The following is a 16,517-nucleotide window of genomic DNA, read 5'->3' on the forward strand; positions in this document are numbered from 1 at the left end:
GGAAAGGCGCTTACAGGAATTAAGCACAAAACAGATGCTGGGCACTCTGCCCACTGCTTCACACTCATTAATGCTCAGCAACGTTATCAGGTGGGCACTGGCAGCCTCATTTCACAGATGAGTGTATGGAGGTATGGAGAGGTAAATTATCTGCCCCAGCTAGGGCAGATAAATGACCTCTGGACTAGGGCTTCTCAAATTGTAAAGTGCGCATAAGTCTTTTTAAAATGCAAATTCTGACTCAATCAGATTGGAGTGGGCCCGAGATTCTGCTTTTTTAACCAGCTCTTCAGTTGAAGCTGAAATACACAACTCTTTACGTTTCTTCATTGGGAGTTAATATAATGGCGGGGAGAGGGGCGCAGCTCGGAGACAGTGCCTTCCATAAGCCTGCCCTCTGACGGGTAATCGCAAGCAATCACAGTACCCACCTCTCGGGGACACTGGGAAACAAATGAGATCGCCCATAGCAAGCCCTTTGCATTATGGCTGTCACTTCAAAGGGGTTTGGGGGGATTTTAAAAACAATAGACAGGACTAGGTTTCATTTGAAAACCATTCAATTTATTTCTCCAGTTAAAACTCTGCCTCATGACTACAATTCCAATTTAAGTACCTTTGTATGTTTTCTGTACTATTTTCTGTATTTTCTAACGAACCGTTTGGATTTACAATTGAATTCTGAGAGGAATGCATCCCTTTGATCTTTGGAGGAATGGAGGGAAGGGCAAGAAATGAAGGGTTAAGGTCGTTGCAAACTGCCATTCCCACCCCCACCTCCCCTTCTAAATAAGCACTAACTACCACTCCTTAGCTGTGGGCCTCAGGAAAAAAAAATGCCCCCATGTATGTGCCTCACAGCCAGAGAAGACTGCAATTTGGGGTTGAAACAGTTTTTCAGTTTCTTTTTAGCTACCTGCAGATCCGCTGCGGACACAAAAATCTCCAGGTTTAAAACAAAGGCTTTGAACAAAGATGCTCAACCTCAGCTCCTGTGCGCGGCGGATATGCCTTGGGATTGGTTGGACCACCGTCCAATAGGAAAGAAGAACCGGACTCTCCTCTTTACATAAATTCCTCCCGGTGGCGGCCTCGGCATCAGGCCGTCCAATCAGACCCTACAGATTTGGAGCCTTCATTTGAATATAAAGATGGCAAATAGCCGTGCCCGCCTCGCGTCCGCGTTCGTCTAGGAGCTCTTGTCACCCCGCCATGCCGGAGCCATCGCGGGCGGCTCCGGCTCCTAAAAAGGGCTCCAAGAAGGCCATCACCAAGACGCAGAAGAAGGACGGCAAGAAGCGCAAACGCGGCCGCAAGGAGAGCTATTCTATCTACGTGTACAAGGTGCTGAAGCAGGTGCACCCCGACACCGGCATCTCGTCCAAGGCCATGGGCATCATGAACTCCTTCGTCAATGATATCTTCGAACGCATCGCCAGCGAGGCCTCCCGCCTGGCGCACTACAACAAGCGCTCCACCATCACGTCCCGCGAAGTGCAGACGGCCGTGCGCCTGCTGCTGCCGGGCGAGCTGGCCAAGCACGCCGTGTCCGAGGGCACCAAGGCTGTCACCAAGTACACCAGCTCCAAGTGAGGCGCGTCCCGGCGCCCCGAACCCAAAGGCTCTTTTCAGAGCCACCTCCAAGCTCAAAAAGGAGCGTGCCACCTGGTCTGGTTGTGACCTGTGATTTAACTGGAATAATGGGGGAAGGTAGAGTGAGTTGTGGAGGCGCAAGTCTTAGAGATAAAACTAGGCTTCCTGTTTGTAATGGTGCATTTCCCTTAGAAAGACTGCGTTAGTCTTCTCTTGGCCACAGGCAAAGTCAGAGAGGGCGCAGTACAGGAGATTGAACCATGGATCCTACCCAAAGATCTGTGTGTGGCGTACGTCCTGCGCGTGAGGAGCGTGGGTCACCTCCAGGAAGATCTTGTGCCACTTACCCTCCCCCAGTGCCTCCTGGTGGCTGAGACTGGAGGACGTGCTCACTGAGGTCCGGGGTTGGGGGTGACGGGGTGGTCGCGCCGTCTGGGTGCGGGCGCTTGGGTCCGCCCTTCTCCTGCCCCTTTCCTCCCTCCTTAGCCACAACTAGACACCGTGAGCTTCTAGCCAAAACCTTTTCAGCGGCGTTGCGCCTAAGCAGCTCTTTATGCCACGCCTTCCTGCTTGAAACATCAAAACAGCAGGCTCACCTATCTCCTTATCACTCAGTTAAAATTTCCCCAATTAAGGGATTCTGGTATTTTATCCCAAAAATGTGTGTGTATGTGTGTGTACGCAAAATGCACAGTGAAAGATTTTGAATAATGCAAATATAGTGCTTTTTAAAAAAATTCCAGCAAATCATAGGCAAAATAAGTATGATCTCTGGATGACACATTAAGTAAAAACTAAGGCATGCAGGCCTGACTGGGGCCCAGGCTGTCCTCTCCCTAAAAATACCCCATACCTGTGTCACCCCAACCACCCTCTAAGCAGAAACGTTGCCTGGAATTAGGATTCAGATTCCAGGCTCAGTTCCCACTGGTAGAGGATGCACTCTATCCAGGCTCAGTTCCCACTGCACATCCCCAACACAATGACAGCCACGCATTTATCAACATTTAACCTCTATGGTCTCGTAAAGTATATCAATTTTCTTGGGTTAGTTTTTTCTTAAAGGGAGTTTTCTTTCGTCCAAATTCTTTTTGTAAATAGGCTTTATTTTTTTATTTTATTTTTATTTTTTTTATTTTTTGAGACGGAGTCTCGCTCCGTTGCCCAGGCTGGAGTGCAGTGGCACTCTCGGCTCACTGCAAGCTCTGCCTTCTGGGTTCAGGCCATTCTCCTGCCTCAGCCTCCCAAGTAGCTGGGACTACAGGCGCCCGCCACCACGCTGGGCTAATTTTTTTGTATTTTTAGTAGAGACGGGATTTCACCGTGTTAGCCAGGATGGTCTGGATCTCCTGACCTCGTGATCCACCTGCCTCGGCCTCCCAAAGTGCTGGGATTACAGGTGTGAGCCACCGCGCCCGTCCTAGGCTTTATTTTTTAGAGCACTTTTTCAGAGCAATAAGCTTTTTTATTAGTAGTACATAATAGTTGTACATATTTGGGGGATACATATGATATTTTGATATACGCATAGGTATAACAATCAAACCAGGGCAACTGGGACATCCGTCATCATATTCACCCCCTCTTAATGTCGAGATCATTCCAATTCCTCTCCTCCAGCAATACAACTAATTATTGTTACCTGCAGTCACCCTACTTTTCTAACCAACACTAGATGTTACTATTTCTCCTAAGTGTATTTTTGTACCCATTGATCGGCTTCATCTCCTCCTTTCCCTACCACTCTTCCCAGCTTCTGGTAACCAGTAATCAACTTTCTACCTCCGTGAGACCCATGTTCTTAGCCCCCACGTATGAGTGAGATCATGCAGTATTTGTCTTTCTGTGCCTGATTTGTTTCACTTAATATAATGTCCTCCAGTTCCATCCATGGTGCTGCTAATGATGGGATTTCATTATTTTTTGTGGCCAAATTGTGTTTGAATGTATAAATATACCACATATTCTTTATCCATTTATCTACTGATGGGCATTAAGGTTAACTCTCTTTCTTGGCTATTATAAATAGTGCTGCAATGAACATGAGACTGCAGACATCTCTTTGATATACCGATTTCCTTTATTTTGGGTATATACCCAGCAGTGGGGTTGCTGGATCATATGGTAAGTCTGTTTTTAGTTTATTTAAGAATGCCCATACTCGTCTCTGTAGTGGCTGTACTGATTTACATTCTTATCAGCAGTGTACAAGCATTCCCTTTCCCCGCGTTCTCACCAACATGTTATTTTTTGTTTTTTTAATCAAAGTCGCTTTAATTGGAGATGATTCCATCCAAATTATTTTATTTACTGCATAATAATTAGCCAATCTGACTTGAAATTTCCATCTGATATGGGTGAGGGGCAATCTCTTAAATACATTTCAGATTGTATGCCAGTCTGGAGGGATTTTGTAGGCATACAATCTGACATGTATTTCAGTGATTGTCACTCACCCATCTCAGATAGGTGAGATATGAACCTTAGTTTAAGAATCTGGCTTAGTTTGAGAATCTTGGCATGTCTCTCCAACCCAGAAAATGCTTCCATTTTGTTGAGTGGGTCCTAATTCCCGTGGATTCTGACATATTTGATGTGCACTCCGTTTATCATTAACATTTGTCTTTCTCCGTTGTAACACTATAATTAGAGAAATGGGTTCTGGACACACAATTTTCTCCATTATAAAATCTCAGTAGCAGGGATCCTGTTTTACCTTCTTTGCCTCTCCCTTAACAGATTCCTGTCCTGGGAGAGAGGTACAAATCCCATGCATTCTGGGCCTGGGGGTGCTAACGCAGCAGGAAGAGACAGACAGCCTGTTTTTACTTCAAGTTTGTGTCAGGGGAATCAGAATGTCAGACATGAATTGACTGACATTTGACATTATCCATCACAAAATGCCTTCTTAGAGAATTACACTTGGAAATGGTCATGAAATATTCATCTTCTGCCTTGATTTGATCTCTGGCACCAACCATCGTTGTTGCCTTGTGCTAACACAATCATTCACTGTCTCTGCTGGAGACTGGTTTCACTTTATTAAACCTATGTTTTAAGTTCATTAAGGTGAAGAACTATATGGATCTGTGAGAGTAATTTCACAGCTGCAAATGTTTAAGGTATTGACTTCCAATCCATGCTGACAGGAGGCTGAGGGCTTGGATGTTCCAGTCATTGGGCACCTGTTTCATAGTGGAGAGGACTGGATTCAATAGCTTTTCATACAAATTCTATGTTTCTTGAAAATACTAAGGGTGTTGATAAGTCCCACTTACTTTTGATGATGGATCACTGTTTATTATTTGGATTATAACTGGGGATGCAAAGAATGGAATAAAATGCCTATGACAAAGTTGCCGTTCCTGTGTATTTTTTCTAAATTTTTTTGGAGCATATATCAAAACAAAACAGAATGGAAATGAGCCCGTGCACTGCTAGCATTGTAACCATATGGAAATGATCCCATGCTCTGCTAACACTGTAACCATATGAACACTGCATGCATGCAGTCACTGAGGTGGGAAGGGGAGGAGAAGAGTAGATGCACCATCCAGCTCATTAAAAGAGTCAGTTTCACTAAAAGTTTATCTGTTTGATAATAATCTATCAAATTATTTATGTTTTGAACAATTGTGTACTGTCGAGATGATTTTTCTAAAACACTGAGAGACTACCCAGAGGTAGTTTAAATTTCAATGTAGACTTTTTTGCAGAGAATGATAATACACAAAACACCATTAAACATACAATAGATATATTATGGTAGGGTGAAATTGTAAGGCAAATGGAGAATAGAAATAGGCATTCAGGAAGAAAAAAATCATCTGAAACTTCTCATTGTCAAAGAAAAATTTGGTCATGTATTTTATGAATTGATCATACTATCATAGTGATATTCCAAAAGGCACCTTAAGACTGATGTGAGAATTTTGATTTTTAAAAAGTCCCGTATTGATATTTGTATCTTTGCAACTATTTTAATTGTAAATAAAAATATTTTAGATAGCTTTAAAATATACAAGGTTCTCAAAGATTCTTTAGAGGAACCACGCAGGAAAAAAGGTGGGGAGTAGTGGACAAAGCCGTTTTGGTCGAGGATGTTCACATTGACCTTTCCTTCCGCATCCCAGGCACACGACGCGTTCCCTTTGGAGAGATGACTTGGGGGGAAAAAATAGTTTTCATTTAATTTTATTAAAAAATTATTTCTCCGCCGGGAGAAGTGGCTCACGCCTGTAATCCCAGCACTTTGGGAGGTCGAGGCGGGTGGATCACGAGGTCAAGAGATCGAGACCATCCTGGTCAACGTGGTGAAACCCCTTCTCTACTGAAAATACAAAAATTAGCTGGGCGTGGGTGGCGCACGCCTGTAGTCCCAGCCACTCCGTAGGCCGAAGCAAGGGAATCGCTTGAACCCGGGAGGCGGAGGTTGCAGTGAGCAGAGACCGCGCCATTGCACTCCAGCCTGGGTGACAGATCAAGACTCCGTCTCAAAAAAAAAAAAAAAAAAAAAAAAAAAAAAAAAAAAAAAAAAAAAAATTCTCATTTAGCTTTATTGAATTTTTATTCCCTGCTGGAAACGGTGACACAAACGCTCAATACTTCGAATTTTCACAATGGTTTGGGGAAGCAATTACTGGAAATCTCCTTTTTCTAAACAAGAAAAGCCAAGTCATGAAAACGTAAACAATGCCCTTTCCAGAGCGAAAATTCTTCGTGCCAAAGAGCTTTCCTGCGCCAAAATGGCAGTCCCCAAATAAATGCCGTGAATTTGGAGGGGGTAGGAAAGGAATTCTGTGTTGCTAACGCCTCGCAGAAAACAATGTGGTAGAAGAGGGAGGCAGCTACATTTGCTCAGAAAAAGGGAATTCTTCCCCTCCTGAATTAACCCCTTCGCCCACCCCCACTCCCATAAGGGTTAAAGCTACCGGCAGCTGGGGTCGCTTATTACATCCGGCTCCCCAGCGCACGGCGCTGCTTTGACGCAGTGCTTCGATTCGGTATCAAACATCCTGCCATCGCAGTATCCTGCCAGGAAAATATCCTCCCAGAATGTTCATCACTTAAATCTAAGTATGTCTCTCTGGTCCAGGCAGGGATGGAAGTCTTAAGCAAATGCAGAGGCAGGAACCACCGCCAGGGGAACGTGACAACGCCCATGGCCTCAGAGCCCGTGGTCTTGCGCCACGTCTGGCCTCACCCATGGGGTGCGGGTAGGGATGGGGAAGTTGGCACAGGGTCTTTCTGGGGGAGGTGACCCGCACCGCTCAAGTGCACCGCGCACGCCAAGCTCAGTTGGACCCAGTCCTGAACCGGGCGCAAGCGCTCAACATCCAAGAATGCACCACTTGCTTATAAAAGACATTTGGGGTAGAGCGCGGTGGCTCACGCTTGTAACTCCCGCACTTTGGAAGGCCGAGGCGGATGGATTAACAGGTCAGGAGATCGAGACCATCCTGACCAACATGGTGGAACCCCGTCTCCACTAAAAATACAAAAATTTAGCCAGGCGTGGTGGCCCATGCCTGTAATCCCAGCTACTCGTAAGGCTGAGGCACGAGAATCGCTTGAACCCAGGAGGCGGAGGTTGCAGTGAGCCGAGATTACGCCACTGCACTCCAGCCTAGCGACACAGCAGACTCCGTCTCAAAAAAAAAAACAAAAAGTCTCGTCGTGTGTTAATGTCTGTGCGGAGGGAGGGGGTGGAGAGGGGGTCCTTGATTGGCTCCCAACATTACTGAGCTACATCACCTGAGCACTGTTTCTACCCCAATTTCTGTAATGAGCAGTTTTTCTCGTTCTCTGCCGGCGCGCGCGCGCGCGCGCACACACACACACACACACACACACACACACACACACACACAGAGGAGGTTCCGATTCGGCCGCACCCGGCAACCGCTAGGGCGCATGGAGACATATTAGGTTACATAACCCTTCACCGTGTTCGAAACCCTTTCTCGATCGTGTGGGTGGCTCTGAAAAGAGCCTTTGGGTTCAGGACGCCGGGAAACGCCTCACTTGGAGCTGGTGTACTTGGTGACAGCCTTGGTGCCCTCGGACACGGCGTGCTTGGCCAGCTCGCCCGGCAGCAGCAGGCGCACGGCCGTCTGCACTTCGCGGGACGTGATGGTGGAGCGCTTGTTGTAGTGCGCCAGGCGGGAGGCCTCGCTGGCGATGCGCTCGAAGATGTCATTGACGAAGGAGTTCATGATGCCCATGGCCTTGGACGAGATGCCGGTGTCGGGGTGCACCTGCTTCAGCACCTTGTACACGTAGATAGAATAGCTCTCCTTGCGGCCGCGTTTGCGCTTCTTGCCGTCCTTCTTCTGCGCCTTGGTGACGGCCTTTTTAGAACCCTTCTTGGGCGCAGGAGCCGATTTGGACGGGTCTGGCATGATGGCTGTGTCTCTCCAAAAAAACGCGCAGCGCTCGGAGTAACTCTATTTGTACGTTTTGTATTCAAATGAAGGCTCAGGATTTGCTCACTTCTGATTGGATCAAACGTTGTTCTACGTCATCGCTGGGAAAGGAATACGCAAATTAGGAGTGCCAGGTTCTTTTTCTGATTGGCTACCGTAGCCATCCAATCGAACTCCGCGGTCTAGCCTACCTCCTTACCATAGATAAGGGCTCGCTGGAGTTCTTTTCCCTCCTGTTTTCGGTCTCGCTTTTGGGTTCTTGTTGTCTTTTGCCCCTGAATCGGAAATGTCCGGCCGCGGTAAGCAGGGCGGCAAGGCGCGCGCCAAGGCCAAGTCGCGCTCATCGCGCGCGGGGCTGCAGTTCCCCGTGGGCCGCGTGCACCGGTTGCTCCGCAAGGGCAATTATTCCGAGCGCGTGGGCGCCGGCGCCCCGGTCTATCTGGCCGCGGTGCTCGAGTACCTGACCGCCGAGATTCTGGAGCTTGCCGGCAACGCGGCGCGCGACAACAAGAAGACGCGCATCATCCCGCGCCACCTGCAGCTTGCCATCCGCAACGACGAGGAGCTCAACAAGCTGCTGGGCCGCGTGACCATCGCGCAGGGCGGCGTCCTGCCCAACATCCAGGCCGTGCTGCTGCCCAAGAAGACGGAGAGCCACCACAAGGCCAAGGGCAAGTGAGGCCGCCCGCTGCCCCCGGGGCCCCTTTGATGGACATAAAGGCTCTTTTCAGAGCCACCCACCATCTCGAGAAAAGAGCCTCACTGAGCCTGCAGTTCTTTTATAGGACGGAGGCCTGATCACCCTAGGCTCATGAATGAGCGCCAGTGGCCATGGGGAAGGGCGCAACGGGAACCGAGACCCTGGAGACTGATTGGGTCGCATACTCGCCTGGTGGGCAACGCGTTCTGTTAACAGCAAGGAACCCTCGCCCACAGGTGGCTACGCCTTGCTCTTGAGTCCCATCGAAAACCTCTGGTAGGGGTTTTAATACGCTCACCGTAAAGGTGTCTTCATAATTACTAGTGACAAGTTCTCTTGACTCCGGCAAGGTTCCAGTGTGGTCGTCAAGTACAGAATGCAATTTCTTAATGATTTATCTGATATTAAAAGTATTTATGATCTCTAAGTAGTTTGCACTTTAATTCTGAGGAGTGAGTCTATGGATTTCTATTTAAATTGCTAAGTTTTAACAATGTGAGCTCCACCAGGGTTAAGATTTAATCTATTTGGCTGGGAATTCTAAAGGTCATAAGGAAAGGTTCAGTACTTAAAAGGAACCACATTAGTAGATGCTGAAAAGTATAAACCTTTTAAGAAGGCTTAATTTGGAATAGGATAATTATTTAAAGGAATTTAGTTTGTTTAATTCCAGTTGGTCAAACATTAATCAAAGATCCGCTTAAATTGATTGCTAAAATCAGAACAAAATAATTTGTATACTGATTCTGAAAAGGAAAACTAAATCTGCGAGTTAAGCAAATTTACAATGAGTATTGTTAGAACCAGATGAATGATGACACATGTGGACTTGAGGAAAATAACTGTTTGTAACTACATTTTTCCTTATAAAAAGGAGGGTTTAAGAGGGTCGGAGACCTTCAGGCGAATTAACTGAAATGGCTGTGTTAATAGCCTCTAAATCTTGGAGGAGAGAGGTTCATTGATTTAATCCATTATAATCCCTTAAAAAATGTTTGCCACAAAATCAGAGCTCAGAAAGTGTTACTCTTCTGTTGTTATCTGTACAGTTTTCATTAATCTATTTCTCAAAATATGAATGATTCCTACTTTGTTTTTATTTTTTCTTTAATCCCCAATGTGATAGTATTTAGTTAATTGACACCTAACAATTGTATATTACATGGGGTACATAGTGATATTTTGAATATATTTATTATCAGATCAGGGTAATTAGCAATTATTATTTATTGTAATAACAAATATAGGCCAGTAAAATGATTCAGGAATGTTATGTAATTTATATTTACCCTATTAAAATTGGGTCTACTCAAGTCAGGCCTTCCTGGACCCCAGCTAACCACAAATCTGCGTGTCTTTAGAAAATATCCCAGTGCTATGAAACTATTTGAACCAAAAATTGGTAAGCAGCTGCTCCAACAGTGTGGATCTAAACAGCACAATATTCACAGTGTGTGTCATGAGTGGGCAGCATTTCAGTAAAACAAAACTGCAAGGACTGGCCAGGAGAGGAAGTAGCCTTCAGAGCTCTTTTCATTATTTTTCTTGTGAAAGCCTTCATTTTCAGTTGAAATTTATCTTTATGTATTTATATCTATGTAGGTCACTCTATCTCTTCAAATACCCTTTAATGGTGTTTAAGGTTTTTGCAGGGTCTGGGGGCTTTAAGTGTTTTGATTATCACCATGGATTTCCAGATTTTGTAAAAGGTACTCAAATGGAGTGAAGGGGGAGGCAGCGTAGTGGGAGGGCTACTTTGGGGTAGCACTGCGTTTGTTATCTCTGAGGCTATGGTGTTTCACACACAGCAACGAACCACACAGGCTATTTAATTTTCAGATAATTAAAATTTAATACAAAATGTAGTTCATCAGTCATCTTAACCACATGTGGCCAGTGGATACCATGTTAGCACAGATACAGAATGTTTCCAGCATCACAGAAAGTTCCACTGGACAGCTCTGGTCTAAGATCTGGTTCTCTATCCGGTTATCTGATTCAGAAATGTAGTAAATTACCCAGTGCTACCTGCTTCAGTAAAAGAAAGTTCATTAGACTGTTTTTTATTTTTATTTTCATTTTTTTAAGATAAAGCCATGCCCTGTGTCCCAGGCTGGAGTGCAGTGGAGTGATCTCGGCTCACTGGAACTTCTGCCTACTGGGTTCAAGTGATTTCTTCTGCCTCAGCCTCCCAAGTAGTGCCCGCCACTATGCCTGGCTGTTTTTTGTTTGTTTGTTTGTTTGTTTTTTGGGTTTTTTTTGAGATGGAGTATCTCTTTGTAGCCCAGGCTGGAGTGCAGTGGTATGATCTCAGTGGAGTGGCGAGATCTCAGCTCACTGCAACCTCTGCCTCCAGGGTTGGAGCAATTATCCTGTCTCAGCCTCCCAAGCAGCTGGGACTGCAGGCGCCTGCCACCACGCCTGGCAAATTTTTATATTTTTAGTAGAAACAGGGTTTCACCACCTTGTTGGTCAGACCGGTCTCAAACTCCTGACCTCAGGTGATCTGCCCGCCTTGGCCTCCCAAAGTGCTGGGATTATAGGCATGAGCCTGTAATGGAGCACTCAGCTTCATTAGACTCTCGCATAAAGAAGACATCACCGTATGGTCCTGCAATTCCAGTCCTAGGTATATATACCCAAGAGAAATGAAAATATACATTTATTCACAAACATGTACACAAATGCTCATGGCAGCATTATTCATGAAATACAGAAGGTAGAAACAACCCAAATGTCCATCAACTGAGGAATGGGTAAGCAGATTGCGGTCTATCCAATTACAATGAAATATTATTCAGTCATTCAAAAGAAATGAAGCACTGACATGCTACTACAGGGATGAACCTTGACAACATGCTCAGTGAAGTAAGCCAGATACAAAGGCCACAGATTGTCTGAGTCCATTGATACAAAATGTCCAGAACAGGCAAATCCACAGGGACTGAAGGCAGACTGTTGGCTGTCAGGGGCTGGAGGAAGGGAGTGCCTGCCTAGTGGGGACGGCTTCCTTTAGGGGTGATGAGGATGTTCTGGAACTAGACAAAGGTGGTAACTGCATAACATTGTGAATGTACTAAATGCACCTGAATTGTGTATTTTAAAATGGTACATTGTGTGTCATGTGAATTTCACCACTCAATTTTTTTAAAAATCTGAACCTAATACACGAATGTGTACCAAATCATCCCGTAACGAGGAGAACAAAAAGGAAAGGCAAGAAAGCCTGGGGTCCCAGAAGGACTGTGGGGAGGGTAGACAGATGCCCGAGAGGAGAGAGGCCCATTCTAGTGCTTTCCAGGATGCCACGGGCCTACCCCAGGTATAAAGAGGGGCAGCAGGGACTGCCTTTAGTGCAGCAGCAGCCATAACTTGGAGACCTTGTGGAGAGAAGAAGGTCCTCTTGGTGGCTGTGGGCAGCTCATCTCCACAGGGCTGGCTGTCTTCCTGTGGATGCATCGTGACCTTTCTCTGCCCGCTGCATTCCCAGTATGCACCCACCTTCTCTGGAAGTTTACTCTTGACACTTCACACACCCCTATGGGCAGGCACTTTATGGAGGAAGAAGAGAAAAGGAGATATGTCCCAGAGGGAGAATGCAGCTGAAGCCAGCCTCAGGAGTAACCCACAGAGAGAGCTTGCAGTTTTGCAGAACGCAGCTTGGCTCAGCCGTGTCCCACATCCCTCTCCTCCCCTCTCCTGGCCGTGGGTCTCTCCCCAGCCCCAGCTGGTCAGTTCCCACATGGCTCAACACCAAAATGCTTGAGTCTTCCAATTAAAAAGAAAACAAAACGTAAAAAACTACCACCTTCTTCCCTACAATTTCTTCCTCTCCTGAGATGCTGCATTAAAGTGTTTGTGATGCCAGCCCTTCAGGAAAGCAGTTTTGGGTACCTGCTCTGACCGCTGTCCAGTGTGGGTTATTTTGAACTCATCCTCGTTGTCCCTGTCTGTGTGTTTTCCCATCTCACAGGACCCCCAACTCTGATCGCCAGAGTAGGCCTCGGACCTGCCTGGAAGAGTCTCTAGTTTCCTGCATGCCACTCACCAAGCGTCAACTGCAGTGGGATGCTGGCCATATCTGTCCCACCGCTGCCTAGTGGCAGCTGCTTCTACGCAGGCGGCCTTAGTGCCTTTCTGTTGTATATTTAGTGATCCTGCACATTAAGTGGCACTTGTGTACTTAGCAATCATCAATGTTTAGTGCCCTGAGGCTCCTGAGGCCTTCTGTTTACTCACTATCTCCTGCATATTCAGTATTTTGGTCCTGCCACCGCCTCTGCCTTTGAGACCCACAAACTCTACTTATGACTTATCTCTGGATCTTGTACTCCAGCCTCCAGAGCTGTGAGCCCAAAACCCTATTGTCTTTAACTTTCCCAGGCTGTGGTGTTTTGTTACAGCAGCCTGCATGGACAACTTTCGTTTGTCTATTTTACTTAACTGAGTGACCAGAGAAGGATGGAGCCATTCGCGGGCTGGGGATGACTGAGGGAAGTCTCAGTGTTCGGGTGGGGCTGGGGCATGGAGAACCTTCTGTGGGATTCTCTGCAGGGTGGTCAGGCCCCTTGAACAGATGTGAGTATCAAGTGGGTGAGTATGAGCCTGGAGCTCTGGGAAACATCCACAGTCCATGGCTTGTGGTCACTCAAGTCGTGGTTTGGATGAGCTCATGGGAAAAAGGAAGTGTCAGGGTGGAGCCCACAGGACCTGTGGTGAGAGGTCCCCCCACCCTGGCACACACGGCCTTGGAGCTATCCCTCAGCACACCACACCAGGTTGGCCTGCTGACTTGCTGTGACCCCCAGCGTGTGGCCCGAGGGACAGTGAGCAGCTTCCAGGCGAGGCCCCAGGGGGCCTTGGCCCCACCACCAACCCACTGCTGAGTCACTGATGACCCCTTCTTAATGCTCTGACTGACCCCTCCTAACCCTCCCTGACCCCCCAGCTGACCCCTCCTGACCCTTTGGGTGACCCCTCATGCCTCCTCCCTGACCCAACCCTAACCCCTCCTGACCTTCCACTGACCCTTTCCTGACTCACCAGCTAACCCATCCCTGACCTTCTGACTGACCCCTCCTGCTCTTGCACCTGAGCCCTGGTCTTCATAAGCAGGACTTTATCTGGGAAAAGTCTGACAGCAGAGAGAGACAACACCTATGGACACCTGCCCCCAGGATGGGAGGTGGAGAGGGGTAAGTTGACTCACCTAGCATAGGTGTGACACTCTTACTCTAAAATTGTCTGTGAGCCCTTCCATGCCACAACCTGTAGCTTCAAGGTGACTTTTCATGAATCCCTCAGGCACAGCAGCTGTTGGAGGCGACCCCAAGGCAAGGGAGCCCGGACACACTACTTTCCATCCAATCACCACTTTACCTCCCTTCGTGGCACTGAGTGGGTGACTGTCACATCACTCCCGCCATAAGCCAAGCTCTGGGATGGCAGGAGAAACCCCGCCTGGCTGCATTCTCAAGGACACCTGCACAGCGGATCAGTGCAACCAGTGGGACTATCCCTGCAGGTGTGCAGGGCAGCATGCTTGTGCATGATAGACTTGCCATCATCATATTTTTTTTGTTTTCGAGACAGGGTCTCATTCTGTTGCCCAGGCTGGAGTGCAGTGCAGTGGCAACAATCACAGCTCACTGCTTTCTCAACCTCAAGCGATCCTCCCACTTCAGCCTCCTGAGTAGCTGGGACTACAGGCAGGCTCCCCAAACCCGGGTAGTTTTTTGTATTTTTTGTAGAGACAGTGGTTTCACCATATTGCCCAGGCTGGTCTCCAACATCTGTGCTCATGCATTCAAAGGCCCTGGAGTCCCAATTACAGGCATGAGCCATTGTGCCTGCCCCTATCATCACAGTTATAAAACTATCACATTTCCAACCCCAGGAGCTTTACCCACACAGTCTCAAAGCCCTTGCTTCTTGGAAATCTCCCGGAGGCCTTACAGTGCCCTACAAAGAAAAGCCCCACTCTCTTTGTTGTTGAGAATGCTGTATTGGTCCCTTTTTATTTTTTCCCAGCTTCATTAAGGTACTGTTACCAGAAAGGGGTCTCAATCCAGACCCCAAGAGAGGGTTCTTGGATCTCATGCAAGAAGGAATTCGGGGCAGATCCATAAAGTGAAAGTAAGATTATTAAGAAAGTAAAGGAGCTTTTCACAAGATGGCACTGAAAGCAAAGGAAGCTCCTGCCCCTCCTAAAGCCAAGGCCAAAGCAAAGGCTTTGAAGGCCAAGAAGACAGTGTTGAAAGGTGTCCATAGCCACATACAAAAAAAGAAGATCAACATGTCACCCACCTTCTGGTGGCCCAAGACACTGTGACTCCAGAGGCATCCCAAATATCCTCGGCAGAGTGTCCCCAACAAGCTTGACTACTGTGCTATCATCAAGTTTCCGCTGACCACTGAGTATGCCATGAAGAAGATAGAAGACAACAACACACTTGTGATCACTGTGGATGTTAAAGCCAACAAGCAACAGATAAAACAGGCTGTGAAGAAGCTCTGTGACATTAACATGGCCAAGGTCAACACCTTCATCAGCCTGATGGAGAGCGTATGTTCGACTGGCTCCTGATTACGATGCTTTGGATGTTACCAACAAAATTGGGATCATCTAAACTGAGTCCAGCTGGCTAATTCTAAATATATATATATATCTTTTCACCATTAAAAAAAAGGAAGAAAGGAATAAAAGAATGGCTATTCCATAGGCAGAGCAGCCCTGAGGACTACTGGTTGGCCACCTTTATGGTCATTTCTTGATTATATGCTAAACAAGGGGTGGATTATTCATGTGTTTCCCAGGAAAGGGGTAAGCAATTCTTGGACCTGAGGGTTCCTTACCTTTATAGACCATGTAGGGAAACTTCCTGATGTTTCCATGGCATTTGTAAATTGTCATGACGCTAAGGGGGGAGTATCTTTTACTTATAATTAATGATAATTAATGTATTATAATGAGCAGTGAGGACGACCAGAGGTCACATTAGTCCCCATCTTGGTTTTGGTGGGATTTGGCTGCCTTCTTTACCGCATGCTGTTTCATCAGCAAGGTCTTTGTGACCTATATCTTGTGCCGACCTCCTATCTCATCCTGTAACTTAGAATGTCTAACCTCCTGGGAATGCAATCCAACAGGTCTCAGCCTTATTTTACCCAGCCCCTGTTCAAGATGGAGTTGCTCTAACTCAAATGCCTCTGACAGTATGATCCACAAATAAAGCTCATACATATTCAAGGTGCACAGCATGATGTCTTGGTACATGTCACATGGTGAAATGATTACCACAGTCGAGTCAATTAACACACCCATCACTTCATGTGGTTACCTGTGTGTGTGTGCATGTGTCTGTGTGTGTGCATGTGTCTGTGTGTGCAGTGACAACATGTAAGATCTACTCAGTTAATTTCATGTCCATGATATATTATTAACCAGAGTCTCCATGCTGTGCTTCAGGTCTCCAGAACTACTTGTCTTATAACTGAAGCTTTGCACTCCTCCTCACCCAGCCGCTGACTTTTTTAGACTCCATATATAAGATGGCTCATACGGTATTATTTGTCTTTCTGTGCCTGGCTTATTTCACTTGGGTTCATCCATGTTGTTGACATGGTTTCCTTCTTTTTCAGACCTGAATAATTTTCATTATTATAGTATAGTATAGCATATAACAATAATATCTATACCACATTTTCTTTATTCATTCACTGATGGACATTCAGGTTGTTTCTGTATCTCAGCTATTGTGAATAGTGCTGTAATGAACATGGGAATGCAAGTATCTCTT

At 46.6% G+C, this 16,517-nt stretch overlaps 3 protein-coding genes and 1 pseudogene across 3 annotated transcripts; 3 read left to right on the forward strand and 1 right to left on the reverse strand.

Moving 5' to 3' along the window:
• Positions 1-1,192: 1,192 nt before the first annotated feature.
• On the forward strand, positions 1,193-1,616 carry LOC103229948 (H2B.U histone 2). Its single transcript, XM_037985455.2, has one exon. The coding sequence runs from the start codon at positions 1,213-1,215 to the stop codon at positions 1,591-1,593; it is 381 nt and encodes a 126-aa protein (XP_037841383.1). The 5' UTR covers positions 1,193-1,212; the 3' UTR covers positions 1,594-1,616.
• Positions 1,617-6,128: 4,512 nt separating this feature from the next.
• Positions 6,129-8,032, reverse strand: H2BC26 (H2B clustered histone 26). The gene has a single exon (XM_007988139.3). The coding sequence runs from the start codon at positions 7,992-7,994 to the stop codon at positions 7,614-7,616; it is 381 nt and encodes a 126-aa protein (XP_007986330.1). The 5' UTR covers positions 7,995-8,032; the 3' UTR covers positions 6,129-7,613.
• Positions 8,033-8,125: 93 nt separating this feature from the next.
• H2AC25 (H2A clustered histone 25) lies at positions 8,126-9,145 on the forward strand. Its single transcript, XM_007988140.3, has one exon. The coding sequence runs from the start codon at positions 8,305-8,307 to the stop codon at positions 8,695-8,697; it is 393 nt and encodes a 130-aa protein (XP_007986331.1). The 5' UTR covers positions 8,126-8,304; the 3' UTR covers positions 8,698-9,145.
• Positions 9,146-9,253: 108 nt separating this feature from the next.
• Positions 9,254-15,652, forward strand: LOC140710222 (large ribosomal subunit protein uL23 pseudogene; annotated as a pseudogene).
• The last annotated feature ends 865 nt before the right edge of the window (positions 15,653-16,517 follow it).

This window comes from Chlorocebus sabaeus, chromosome 25 (genome assembly GCF_047675955.1).
Source record: "Chlorocebus sabaeus isolate Y175 chromosome 25, mChlSab1.0.hap1, whole genome shotgun sequence".
NCBI lineage: Eukaryota > Metazoa > Chordata > Mammalia > Primates > Cercopithecidae > Chlorocebus > Chlorocebus sabaeus.